Here is a 14,537-nt window from a genome sequence, read left to right as displayed (position 1 = left end):
GAGTGGGCCTTCGTCTACGGAAGTCCGTATCGATGATGTTTCGTTGAACGTTTCGCACGCTGACATTTGTTGATGGTCCAGCGTTGAAATCTGCAGCAATCTGCGGAAGGGTTGCACATCTGTCACGTTAAATGATTCTCTTCAATTATCGTTGGTCCCTTTCTTGAAAAAAATGGTTCAAATAGCTCTGAGCACTATGGGACTCAACATCTTAGGTCATAAGTCCCCTAGAACTCAGAACTACTTAAACCTAACTAACCTAAGGACATCACACACACCCATGCCCGAGGCAGGATTCGAACCTGCGACCGTAGCAGCCTCGCGGTTCCGGACTGCAGCGCCAGAACCGCACGGCCACCGCGGCCGGCCCCTTTCTTGCAGGATATTTTACCGGCCACAACGATGTCGGAGAGTTTATGTGATATTCACGGTACACTTGTGAAATAGTAATACGGGAAAATCCCCACTTCATCGCTACCTCGGATATGCTGTGTCCCATCGTTCGTGCGCCGACTATAACACGACGTTCAGAATCACTTAAATCTTCCAGAATGAGATTTTCAGTAGCCGGCCGGTGTGGCCGAGCGGTTCTACGCGTTTCAGTCTGGAACCGCGCGACTGCTACGGTCGCCCGTTCGAATCCTGCCTCGCGAATGGATGTGTGTGAAGTCCTTGGGTTAGTTAGGTTTAAGCAGTTCTAAGTTCTAGGGGAATGATGACCTAAGATGTTAAGTCCTATAGAGCTCAGAGGAATTTGAATCATTTTGAAATTTTCACTCTACAGCAGTGTGTGTGCTGAAGCTTCCTGGCAGATTGAAAATGTGTGCTGGACCGAGACCAGTCCAGGAAGTTTCATTTAAATCTTGGTAACCTGCCATTATAGCTGCAGTAACAGATCTAACGACAGCGCCAGACAATTTTTGTCGTATATAGGCGTTGCCAACCAGAGCCCCGTATTCTGACTGTTTACATATCTCTGTATTTGAATACGCATGCCTGTACCAATTTCTTTGGCGCTTCAGCGTGGGATACCTTTCTGTTATTGTAACACTTGCGGGAACTCTTTTCTAAGAAACTGTAAAACTAAATTTAACACCACAAATATTGCATGTGAACAGTGAAATACAGTTTCCCGCCTAATAGGCAGATGGGCGAGACAAATGTGGCCAACTACTTTGTCTTACTAAAATAAAATTCCACTTGTTTGCAATAAAACTTGTCTCAGTGGAACTAAGGTTTAAGTGAAAAATGTTTTTTTTCTTGATTTGTGAAAGAACTATTCGTTACGGAAAAGAAAACTACTGACAGATGTAAAATATGAAACTTCCTCGCAGATTAAAACTATGTGCCGGACCGAGACTCGAAATCGGGACCTTTGCCTTTCGCGGCAAGTGCTCTACCAATTGAGCTACCGAAGCCCGACTCACTCCCCGTCCTCACAGCTCCCGAGATCGAGTCTCGGTCCGGCACACAGTTTAAATCTGCCAGGAAGTTTCATATCAACGCACACTCCACTCAGAGTGAAAATCTCATTCTTAATGTAAAATATGTGCAGAAAGTAGTTCAGCAAAGTACTTTATGCGAACATCAAAAACCATATAGCACTTGCCCGCGAAAGGCAAAGGTCCCGAGTTCGAGTCTCGGTCGGGCACACAGTTTTTGTGGTGTCACCGCCAGACACCACACTTGCTAGGTGGTAGCCCTTAAATCGGCCGCGGTCCGTTAGTATACGTCGGACCCGCGTGTCGCCACTATCAGTGATTGCAGACCGAGCGCCGCCACACGGCAGGTCTAGAGAGATTTCCTAGCACTCGCCCCAGTTCTACAACCGACTTCGCTAGCGATGGTTCACTGACAAAATACGCTCTCATTTGCCGAGGCGATAGTTAGCATAGCCTTCAGCTACGTCATTTGCTACGACCTAGCAAGGCGCCATTATCAGTTGCTATTGATATTGTAAATAATGTACAGACAAGAGCTACGTTCAACATTAATGGATTAAAGTTAAGTATTCTACCAGTTACCTCCTTTTTTTCTAAGTTCTAATTACCTTGTCCTGTTCCAGACCTCACGCCAGCCTGCGTGAGCTTAAACGCGTGCCTTTCGGCTTCCTCTCAATTTAGTGGGTTTGTCTCCTGCCAGCCCACAACAGTTTTAATCTGCCAGGAAGTTTCATCAAAAATCATGTTAGATAGTGTTATCATTCACTAGATAACACCATTATTAAAGGGAACTTGCACTCAAAATAGTGAGTCACCATTTCGCAATTTTATAACACGCTCTCTGTGTTCTGGAGTTGATTTTTTAAATTTTTAATGCGGGGTGGAACTTTAATAATGACAAATGTATGTGATGAGCCTCTAGATTAAGTCACAACTGGTGGCTACAAACGTGAGTACTGGCTGCCGAGTTACGCCGCCAGCTGTCGGTGAGCGGCTGTCCACCTGCGGCGCGGCCTGGCCACGGGGCGCCCCCAGGCAAACCCCCACCGCCCACCCCCCTCGCCGTCATCAGCGGCCTCGTCGGCCTCGCAGACCCGCCGCCGTCGCCGCTGTGATTGCGGCCGGGGCGCCACTCAGCTGTCAGATTTGGGTAATCTCGCCCCGTGGGGCACCGAGCCGCTTTAACGCCGCCACATCTGCGCGCGTCCCGAGCCACTGCGCGCCGCCGCACTCGGCTGCTACATTAGCGGATGTTGAGCGACGTGTCGGCTCCGACAGTACTGCAAGCCGGCCACTGTGGGGCTGCTCTTACCTGCGCTCCCGAACAGTAGCCTGTACGCATGAAACGTAAATGTGTGTATAATCATTTTGATGATTATTTCAAGAAATACAGCAACCATCCCGTTCATATATAGTGTTATTTATGCCAAGACGAGTTTCGTCTTTTCGCACACGTTCAGGTCGCGAAATACATTTATAATGTCGTCAGTATTGACGAAGATATAGATGTACGAGATACGTTCAGAAAGTAAGTGTACTGTGACAATAACGGTCTGTGGAATTTGTTTTTTGAGGGTTGGCAACACTGATTGGTACAGGGCTATCCCCGGACCAGAGTGAGCATCACAGGAAGACGGTAGTACGTAAACTCACTCTGTCGTGTCCAGTTGGGTGAAAGATGTCAGTAAGAAATACCGCCAAATGCAATGTGGGCCACAATGGTAAAAGCAAAACATCAGGCACGAAACGACTTTATTGTTCATACGATGCGTTTCGGAATTGATCCCTTATTAGATTTCAAGGAGTGACTGTAGCACTTTGATATGGGTTTTTAAGTGGTATATGAAACGTCGTATCTACGTCCAACAGTCGCTCCTGGACATCGGATGATGGATAAATTACGAAATCAGTCCAATAAAGTCATACCTTGCATGATGTTTCACGTTTGCCTTTACTACCCAGACAGCCGGAAGGCAGAACTAGTGATTACTACGAATTAAATATATTCAGAATTTTACGGAAACTGGAATTAAGGAAACCAAACGTAGCTCGATAAGCTCTCAGTTCTTTCCCACTTCACACACGTTTTACCCACACATAGTAAAGCAATGTGATTTTTAAACCAACTTCGTGTTGATAAAAGCTTCATTTCGACACTACAAATTTTGTTTATTTTTCAGTCTTCATTATTTTAACACGTTCGGGGGACACATTTAGCTGTTCATAGCCTGTTTCATCTCTACAAACTTAATGATTTCATCATCCTCGATAATTTTTTTTATTTTATTTTAAAACTTGTGAGTTTCGGTCCGAAGGCTGTAGAGCCATACAGTCCGTTCATATTGTGGTGTCACCGCCAAACACCGCACTTGCTAGGTGGTAGCCTTTAAATCTGCCGCGGTCCGTTAGTATACGTCGGACCCGCGTGTCGCCACTATCAGTGATTGCAGACCGAGCGCCGCCACACGGCAGGTCTAGAGAGACGTCCTAGCACTCGCCCCAGTTGTACAGCCCAGTTTGCTAGCGATGGTTCACTGACAAATTACGCTCTCATTTGCCGAGACGATATTTAGCATAACCTTCAGCTACGTCATTTGCTACGACCTAGCAAGGCGCCATTATCATTTGCTATTTATCTTGTGATGCATGTACCGTCAGACCGATGTTTACCAATTATGGATTAAAGTTAAGTATTCCAGAAGCTACGTACTTTTTTTTTTACTAGACTCAACTCCTTTAACTGTTCCAGACCTCATGCCAGCCTGCGTGAGCTTAAACGCGTGCCTTTCGGCTACCTCATAGTGGCTGGGCTGTCTCGCCAAGTCAAAACACATATGTTTTAATGTTTGTCGACAGCTACGATATTTTCCTTCTAATATGTTAAATGAAAACACTCTTCCGCTGAGGCTGTAAAATAATGACACAGGGCATAAGAGGACAGTGCATCTGTGGACCTATCATTTGTATTCAGCTGATTCATATGAGAAGGTTTCCGACGTTATTATGCCCGTACAACGGAAATGTAGACACTTTGAACGCGAAATGGTAGTTGGAGCTAGACGCATGGGACATTCGGTTTTGGAATTCAATTTTCCGAGATCCACAGTGTCAAGAATGTGTGGAGAACAGCAGATTTCAGTCACTACCTCTTACCACGGACAACGCAGTGGCGGAAGGTTGTCGCTAAACGAGAGCACGCGATACTACCGTCATTGCATGCTTGCATATCAGTATCCCATGACTTCTGTCATCTCAGTCTAACAGGTCATATAGTGCTATAGGATAGAGACTGAGGCAATACTGGCTATGTATATGTCCAAGTACATCTATTGAGCAGCATTACGTGTGTAGAATTCTGGATTTGAATATTTAATAGGAATCTAATGAATATCTGTTATTAACTGGGCCGCAAATAAAGACTCTTCCTTACTATTTTTGCCTCTTAACCCAGTATATAGCGCTCTATATTATAGTTCAGGTATGATGAGAGATATTTCAAAAAGCGTATAGTTAACGCCGGATTGTGGGTTTCCCCACACAAGATACTTTGCTATTTGGACCTTCAAGGTGGCGTAACTCCGAGAAATGATGCAGATGTTCTTGAACTGAAAAATAAAGCTGGTTAATAGAATAACGTTGTAATTTAATTTTTTGGGATAGTTGAAGAAATTACAAACTTAAGAATTTCCTTTGAATCAGTAATTCCCAGATGAGGTTAGAATGTGTTAATAAAATAGACGAACTAAAGTTATTAATTTTATAGTAATTTATCACTTACTTAAATAAAATTATCACTTTGCTTCTCCAATTTACCTTTGACATTGTTATTGCTGTAAAGTGAAACTTAATACCAAAGTTTAAAAATTGTTCTTAGGCAAGCCTGTAAGAAATTGTGAGAGCGGATTGTGCTGCCAGTCGGCACCTAGTACCTGAAGCGGTAACACGTACGTGTCAGTCAGGGCTAGTATAAGAATCTTTATGAGAATTCTTTAATTTGTTAATACTATTTAAAAAGAATTGCAAATGTCTGTCAAGATTTTTCTACTGGACCCCAAAAGTCCAAGTGTGAACATTTATCTCAGAGTTCGTAGTTTGCCACGACTATGTTAACATTTATATCTCGGAGAATGGATCTTTGAGACAGGTTTTTTGAGTTCGCGGGAATGCTGAACTCTGGGAATATTCCAATGTTACAGTATCATATTTGTGTAAATGAACATTATAAAGTGATTGCTACTGTCTGATTAATTTGTATTTAAGTGAAAGTGCTTACCTCTCATCATTATTCATTGTGAGGAACTTTACCAGGCTCATCATCAAGTGAATATGTATGAAGATGTTAAACGATAACTGATGCTATGTTGTCTACATCATTTCAAATTTTTATACAAAATCAGATTAAAGCCAGAGGAAGAACTACCGAAGGCGTTAAACGCATCTCAGGTAAGACACAAGTCTACTAGCCCATCTTTGAACTCCTTTTGCTCCTGACTAACGTAAATTTTAATTCTTCTAGGTCATGCTAATAGATACTAGAGCTGAATGAATTTCTTTAAAGGACTGTTAGTAATGCATTTCTCCGTAAAATGCGAAACGCTCAGAAGCAATGGTCTGCAACACGCCGCGATAAGGGGATGTGTAGAGCAGCGGAACCATAACAAGTGATTTAAATGACAGAGAACTGGCGTGAAGGTAGCCCCAGCAGCGCCCTCTGTTTGTGTGACCGTACTTGTCAGGGTAACACAACGCTGAGTCGATGCGGAGGCACCATACGGAGGCACCATACGAAGTGGAAACATGTAACGAAATGCTGGTATGCCTGCAGTGACGAGAAATGTGCAAGGGTACCACTTCTTCCTTGGCCCATCCTTTGGCCTGAGATGTCGCCCATCGACGATGTCGGGGATATGGTTTGTTGGTAACTTGTTCGTGCAGGTCTTTCTGCAGCTGTGGTTGATGCTTTGTGAAAAAGCTTCCAAGCCACATGGCAGAGTATTTCCCAGCAGCATCTTCAGCGGCTCTTTGATTCCATGCCAGGGTGAAGTATCGGAATGTGAGTGCATTGGGAACGGGGCAGAATGATTGGTCTCCGCGAGGAGGGGCTATCGTTTCGTGACACCGTGGCTCATACAGGGCACGCTGGTTCAAGAGTGAGGCGTATGTATAACCAGTGGAAAAAAGAGGGGCGTACACACCGCCGACAGGATACTGTAGGACACAGTATGACCACAATGTGAGATGACCGCTATATTGTCCACTTGGCCGTAACCAATAGAACAGCTCCGTACACGGTGACGTTGGAGCACTGCAACTGGTGTGGCCTTGTCTGCGTCGAATATTTCTGCGGGCCTGACTGGTAGCACGGATGGCACTCCGTCTGTCCATTAACCAGAACCCGCCAACGCCGCAGACTGCAATAGCCACGTGAACGCCGACACTGGCATTCTAAGAGGCAAAAATGGTTTCGGGCGAGTTCCGATTCAACTTGTTCTTCAGTGATGGCGAAATACGAGGTCGACGCCGTCGTGGTAAAGGCATTGGGCAGACTGTGCTGTTGAGCGGCATAGCGGGAAAACGCCAATTGTGATGGTGGATCGCCTATAACACGCGATCTCATATCCTACGTCTTGAGGGCAATATCAACAGCTACCGCTACGTCAAGGTGGTTTTACAGCCCGCGCCAATGCCCGTCCTGCAGGCCGTTCCACATGGCATATTTCAGCATGACAACGCCGTCCTACATGTGACGAGGAATGTGCAAGGGTACCACTGCTTCCTTGGCCCATCCTTTCGCCAGAGATGTCGTCCATCGAACATATCGGATATATGGTTGCTTTGGTAACTTTTTCGTTCAGGTCTTCCTGCAGCCGTGGTTGATGCTTTGTGACCGCGCTTTCAAGCCAAATGCCGGAGTATTTCCCAGCAGCATATTCAGGGGCTCTTTGATTCCATGCCACAACGTCTAGAGGCTGTGCTTGCAGAGCTACTTGATACTGAATTTTCACAGTCACAGTTCATGTACAGATCTCTAATGCCAATAATTCATGTAATGTCATGTCCCTAACCGGTGGAATTAAAATCACTGTGATCTATTGCTCTTGCTGTTTTACTTTTTCCAAACAGTATTGTATGTTGTTACATTTGTTTCCACAAATACATCTTTTTTCATTTACATATTGAGAGGATATGTTTGACTATGAGATCTGTTATTTTCAGTTAATTACAAGTGTAAATTTACATTTATTGGTACGTGACATTAAGTATTTTACTACTGTATTTTTAGAATTGTGACAGACCACTCTACGATCATATACTTTACTGTCTTGACCGACTTTTGTGCTGAAAAATTTCAGTATCAGGAAATTTTTGTGTTAGGCCCCTATTACCGCGGGTTCACCCTAACAAAAATAAACTCTTCAGATACGTTCGGAAACTCGTCGTAGGAACTGCAGTTAAATTCAATCAGTACAAGTGAATCCCGCCACGGGAGGGAAAACGAGAGAAACATGACACTCGTGTTATTTTGAGCAGCATCGCAAACATGTGAAGCAGAAAGTAGGTGATGTATCTCTCAGGGGATGTCGCAGAATGGAATGGTTCGACGAGAGAACCGTTTGGTTCCCTGTTTGGGGGGAGGGGGGGGGGGCGCCCAGAGGTATTTGTCGACCTTGGCCAGCGTCTGGCCCGGCGCCTGCCGGTTCCGCCCCCACCTTTTTTTTCTATTTTCCACCGTCTCTGCCTTTCTTTATCTGGGACACTTCCGTCGGCCGTATATCCGCTGCTCTCTCTGTTTGTTCAGGTTGTTTGTCAAGCTTCCTCGCCGCGGTTCGGCTATTTATCGTGCAGGCTTCGGAAATATGGCTTACGTGGCCGACCCAGGCGAAAGCCGGGTCACCGAGTGGGCAGCCGTAAAATATTTCTGTCCTCCGTGGGCGGAATCGACAATTTTGTAGCCGCATAACACTCCAAACAGCTCTGTTGCAACACTGTGCATTCAGTGTTAGTTGATGAAGGTAGGCTTCGTGTATCACGCGGGGTAAGTTGTTTACGTTACGGACGAGTTTCTCGCAGTGCCGGCAGCCTTTGTGTTTTTATAAATCAGCCTAGATGCTTAATACACAATATAAATACCTGTTGTCTAAGGGCGCATTTCTTATCTAATTTTCTTAGCCATTTGTGGCCAAATGTAGCAAAAAATTTTAAAATTTCTCCGTTTGTTAATATTTGTGTTACTTCTTTCCACTCTTTGTCGATGAGGCGAAATTATTTCATGTCTTTACTATGATGCAGGCTGTATCCGATAGCAGAATATATAGTTATAGATTACTGAAAATGTGTGTCGTGTTGTTTTATGTTTCATGTCAATAGACGACTACACTTCTTATCTACGCAGGACGGTAATCACAAGTGATGCCAGGTGAGGTGAAAACTCGGATCCGGTTATACAACTTCTATGTATGAAGCCGCCGAATTACCAAAGCACCAGCGTCCTCAATAAGAAACACAAATGAAGGTGTTAGGAGGACGAGGTGAATCAAGTCCTGTGCAAGACAAGACAGCTGAATTGAAATTCTTGGGGGATTGAGATGGTGTTCAACTGTTAACTGCTGTGCGAAAATTCTCATAGATTCCACGAAGAAAAACCCGGTCAGGCATAAACACTACAGCGTCGGGTAAAATTCGCGGAATTCGGGACACAGAGAAGAAAATACACACCATAGTTCCGGAGAGTTATGTTGAAGGTTCAGAGGGTATGACACCAACGAGAGGAAACTTTATATGTTACTTTTAATGACGAAACAAATGGGGCTCCATGTGAACAATGGTGCAGCTTCGATTGAGGCCGTGTGACAGCTCAGAAAACCATCAGACGTATTAGTGACAACAATGGAGATGTCTCCTGGAAATGCGGACGAAACGTTAGTGAATAGTTTTATATACCAAGTGCCAAAGAACTGGTGTACGCATACGTATTCAAAGACAGAGATATGTGGACAGGCAGAACACAGCGCTGCGGTCGGCAACGCCTATATAAGACAACAAGGGCCTGGCGCAGTTGTTAGATCGGTTACTGCTGCTAAAATGGCAGATTGTCAAGATTTAAAGTGAGTTTTAACATGGTATTATATTCGCTCACGAGGGTTGGGACACAGCATCTCCGAGGCAGCTATGAAGTGGGGATTTTCCCGTACGACCATTTCACGAGTGTACCGTGAATACCAGCAGTCCGGTAAAACATCAAACCTCCGACATAGCTGCGACGGGGAAAAGAACCGGTAGACGACGGAAAAGGATCGTTCAACGAGAAAGAAGTGCAACCCTTCCGCAAATTGCTGTAGATTTCAATACTGGGTCATCAGCAAGTGTCAACATGCGAAACATTCGACGAAACATCACCGATGTGGACGTCAGGACCCGAAGGCCCACTGGTGTACCATTTACGACTGTACGACACAGAGCTCTACGCCTCACCTCGGTCCATCAACGCCGACATTGGACTGGAGACATGTAGCCTGGTCGGACGAGTCTCGTTTCAAATTATATAAAGTGGATCGACGTGCACCGGTATGGAGACAACCTCATGAATCCATGGACCCTGGAAGTCAGCAGGGGACTGTTCAAACTGGTGGAGGTTTGTGTGGGGCGTGTGCAGTTGGAGTGATGTGGGAGCCATGATACGTCTAGATCGACTCTGATACGTGAAACGTACGTATCCTGTCTGATTACCTGCGCCCACTTATGTCCATTGTGCATTCTGACGGACTTGGGCAGTTCCAACAGGACAATACGACACCCCACACGTCTAGAATTGGTACAGAGTGGCTCCAGGAGCACTCTTGTGAGTTTAAACACTCTTGCTTGTTGTTTTATGTAGGCACTGGCGAACGCAGCGGCGTATTCTGCCTGTTTACCTATCTCTGTCTTTCAGTACGCATGCACTTCACTGAAGGTATTCTGTCGGATGCGGAAGCGATATACGTGAAACTTAAAGTCCCAAATTACTTGTAATCTGTGACAGGAGACAGTTTTTATCGTGGTATTTGCGTTCATTGCATCGATATCTATAAAGAGTGTCTACTTTGGATTTCGCAAAAACAAATGTGCTGTGGATCAGTGCAGCTGGCACTTTCACGACAGGTCGAGATTTGGCTAAATTGTTCGTTATTCTCGTCGCACTACGGGGACAGCCGTCAGCACTTGTGGTTGTGGAGCCGGCCCGGCGGCTGACAGGGCCGAGGTGACCCAGTGCCGGCTGGCCCGCAGCCAGCGGCCGCCCCGGCGGGCCGACCTTTGCGACCGCCGGCAGTAAAGAGTAAAGGCCAGCAGCCGCGGGCCGGCACGTGGAGGGCGCGCGCGGCTGCTGCTGCCACAGGACATGACAGGCACCAGCGGGCCGGGCCACAGAGAAATCACCCAGCAGGGGAGGTGCAGACACTTGCCACGCCGGACGTTTGCCACGATTGTACCTGCTCCGAAGGGTTGGGTCCGTGTCTCCCCCTCCCTCTCCTCCTCCTCCTCCTCTTCCTCACACGCCGCTTAGTAAAAGTACCTACTGGGCCTTTCCGCTGTTTTACTTACAAGGGAACCTCCCCATCGCACCCCCCTCAGATTTAGTTATAAGTTGGCACAGTGGATAGGTCTTGATAAATTGAACACAGATCAATTGAGAAAACAGGAAGAAGTTGTGTGGAACTGTGAAAAAATAAGCAAAATATACAAACTGAGTAGTCCATGGGTGACATAAGCAACATCATGGACGAAGTGTGCTTAGAAGCGCCGTGGTCCGTTGTAGCGTGAGCAGCTGCTGAACGAGAGATCCTTGGTTCAAGTCTTCCCTCGACTGAAAATTTTACTTTCTTTATTTTTGCATAGTTATTATCTGTCCGTTCGTTCATTGACATCTCTGTTCACTGTAATAAGTTTAGTGTCTGTGTTTTGCGACCGTACTGCAAAACCGTGCGATTAGCAGACGAAAGGACGTGCCTCTCCAATGGGAACAGAAAACATTTGATCGTAAGGTCATAGGTCAACCGATTCCTCCACAGGAAAACACATCTGATATATTCTATACGACACTGGTGACAGCATGTGCGTCACATGACAGGAATATGTTGTCGACCCACCTAACTAGTACACTTGGCGAATGGGTAAAAAGATTCTTCTACCTTGCCCGATTTAGGTTTTCTTGTGGATGTGATAATCATTCCCAAAAAAGTGATGAAAACATAAGAGTTTGTCACATAAACTGAAAATAAAAAATTAAAATTTACACTTGATGAAGAAGGTTTGAACCTAGAACCTTCCATTCGGCAGCTGCTCACGTTACCACGAGACCACGGCGCTCCTACGTTATTACCGTCCTTTTTGTTGCTTATCTTCCCTTCAACTACTCAGTTTGTATATTTTGCTAATTTTTTCACAGTTCTACACAACTTCTTCCTGTTTTCTCAATTGATCTGTGTTCAGTTTTTCAAGGCCTATCCACTGTGCCAACTTATAACTAAATCTGAGGGGGGTGCGATGGGGAGGTTCCCTTGTTAGCATAGGACCAGAATCTCTTTCGATTTTCCGCCACACTTCTAGATAGAGCATCGAAATCGGCACCAAATTTCGAGCCTCCGTAAAACTTCACCAATCTTGGAGATTTTGCGTTCGTCTAAATCAGGCTCATCCAAGAATTGCGCCCGCCGGGCGCGCCCGCGCCCCACGGGCGCAAGACAGTGTACTTCAGCGCCCCGTCGGCGACCGTGAGTCGCTAGTGTCGCCATAGGCGTGAGCGAGCGAGAGAGAGAGAGAGATAGAACTACAGAGCGAGTGAGACCGCGCAGCACTGCTCTGCGATGGACTGTCCCGCGGTCAGATCTAACGTAAACAAAATATTATATTTTAGAAATAGTTTTACGTAAGGTACATAGAGTCTCATTCTTACTGTTAGTAGTTACAAGTAAGTATTTTTTTGTTCGTGCTACAATTTTTTGTATCCCTTTTCGGAGTTTAGAAATCGGATCCTTAGTTTGCTGTTTTGTACGTAATAATTTTAACCGACCAAGTTTGAAAACTTATTAAAATAGAATTAAGGTTATAAAGCTCCTTAATTCTTACAGTCAACATTGTTAAAGAAAATTAACGTTTTACACGTCTTTCTTTTTCGTGGAAACGGTTTTGTCTGGGCTTGGTACAATATTCTGTGAGACTAACCTCAAAGAATTGGTCAAATTTTTATCGCCAAGGAATGAACGGTTCTTAGTTTTAGCAAGATTTAAAAGAGAGAAAAAGCGCTCACAAATATACGTGGAACTAAACATTGAGAGAACTTTGACCGCGTGCTTGTACAATAGAGGATATTTCTCTTGTGGAAGACAGCTGTAAAAGTCAACCAAAGTTTTACACATGAGAAAGCGGATATGGCACTGCAGGCCAATCAGCTCTAGTTGAAGCTCTTGTGAGACGTCCTCTGCCCGAAGAGAAAACGGGCGAACAAATATATCTATCGGCTGGCGTTGGGGCGGTCCGCACGGCCGCTGCAGCAACATACGAATTCGCCCGGGGCGCTGGCCGCGGGCGCTAGCGCACCAGGGGCACAGTTGGGACCAGCCTCGTCTAAATTAGAAGTGCCTTTTTCGGTGCTACTGCAGCAGCTTTCTGTCGTGTTTTGTGTACCATGGCAGATCAGTTCCGTCTCTTATTAATTTATTTCGTATGAATCTCTCGAGTGCTGTTGATACTATTTCTTTGAACTTAAGCCACATATAGTCTGAACTTACATAGTGTGGAAGGATTGGAGACTGTCTCTTAGAAACACGTCAAACGAATTTTTAGCAGCTTTTATAAATAGATATATTTCGCGTTTAGTTTTGGTGAATTCCTTTTTTTACAGAATTGAGCCTCGCTATGACTGTGTGTTCACTAATCACCGTATCCGTCGTGATCCTCGGGATTATTTGTGGCTGAGAGGTCAAGTGTGTTTTCGTAACCGTTTACAATATGAACGACCTCGTGAACTAATTGTTCAAAGTAATTTTTAAAAAATCATTTAGAACAATTACGGAAATTGTTTTCTATCTACAATAGGGTCTAAAAATGTATTTTTGTCGACATACAGAAGGTAGATTGAAGTCACTGCCAACTATAATTGTATGAGAAGGGTACCTATTTGTGATGAGACTGAAGTTTCCTTTGAACTGTTCAGCAACTGTTTCATCTGAGAACGGGGGTCGGTAAAAGGAGCCAGTTATTAATTTATTCCGGTTGTCCAATATAACCTCTGCCCACATTAAGTCACAGGAACTATCTGCTTCAGTGTCGATTGTGATCTGGAACACACATTGCATTATTTTTCCTTACGTTGTGCTTCTTGTTTCTGCCGTAGTGCAGATCATTACAATTACGCCTTTTCCCTCCAAAACCTAGGATGTTTTCTCTGTGACTCTGTAAATACCAGAGCTAAACAATGTAGAACACCAACGTACGTTACAAGCATAACATTCTGTACTACTTCATTTCCTTATTTCTAACATTTTAAAAAATGTACGTTGACTTTAGATGACATGTCAGTCATAGATGTTCTTATCTTTATTTAGTGAGCGTATTTTCAGTCATGTTTTGTACATTGTCCCGCTACACTTTATTAACTAATGTTTCGCCGCAAGGGATACCGAATTTTAGAGAGTAAATTAATATGGAGTATGTCGTTCTTCTTTTCAAACGTTCACATACCCATTTCTTCTTCCCTTATTGTCTTTTCGGCATGCAGTTGTAGTAATTAAAGTAGGCACAAATGCAGTGACCAAAAAGAGATGATTAGTTTACATTCGCATTCTCTTTACATAGTTCCTTTCTTGTTGTTCCCATGGCGATGGACTGTTTCTATCGCAATAAGAAAGAGCGAAAGGAAGCTACCGTCCAGAGAGAGGGATCTATATTTATACTCGGCAGAACTAATTACATGCTGACATAATCGTCGATATTGCTTTCGTTTTCCAAAAGTTATAAATATTTAGATTACGAAGATGAAGCTCTGTATTTCGCCAAGATGTCGAAGAAGAAGGTTCTTTACGTACTGGTCGAATCGAGTAGGATGTGGAGACGGCGGTT

The 14,537-nt window shown here is 44.6% G+C and overlaps 1 protein-coding gene across 1 annotated transcript in view; it reads right to left on the bottom strand.

Moving 5' to 3' along the window:
* Positions 1–10,820, bottom strand: part of LOC124796207 (translation initiation factor IF-2-like) — a 130,961-nt gene extending 120,141 nt beyond the window's left edge. The window contains exons 1-3 of the mRNA XM_047260297.1: positions 10,623–10,820; positions 2,755–2,774; positions 2,400–2,638 (exon numbers count right to left, since the gene is read on the bottom strand). Coding sequence (XP_047116253.1) covers positions 2,400–2,638; positions 2,755–2,774; positions 10,623–10,820 — 457 coding nt within the window. The remainder of the gene's footprint in view (positions 1–2,399; positions 2,639–2,754; positions 2,775–10,622) is intronic.
* Positions 10,821–14,537: the final 3,717 nt, after the last annotated feature.

This window comes from Schistocerca piceifrons, chromosome 4, assembly GCF_021461385.2.
Source record: "Schistocerca piceifrons isolate TAMUIC-IGC-003096 chromosome 4, iqSchPice1.1, whole genome shotgun sequence".
In the NCBI taxonomy this organism is placed as follows: Eukaryota; Metazoa; Arthropoda; class Insecta; order Orthoptera; family Acrididae; genus Schistocerca; species Schistocerca piceifrons.
Note: the sequence above shows the minus strand (reverse complement) of the source record. Positions and strands in the feature narration are given on the sequence as shown.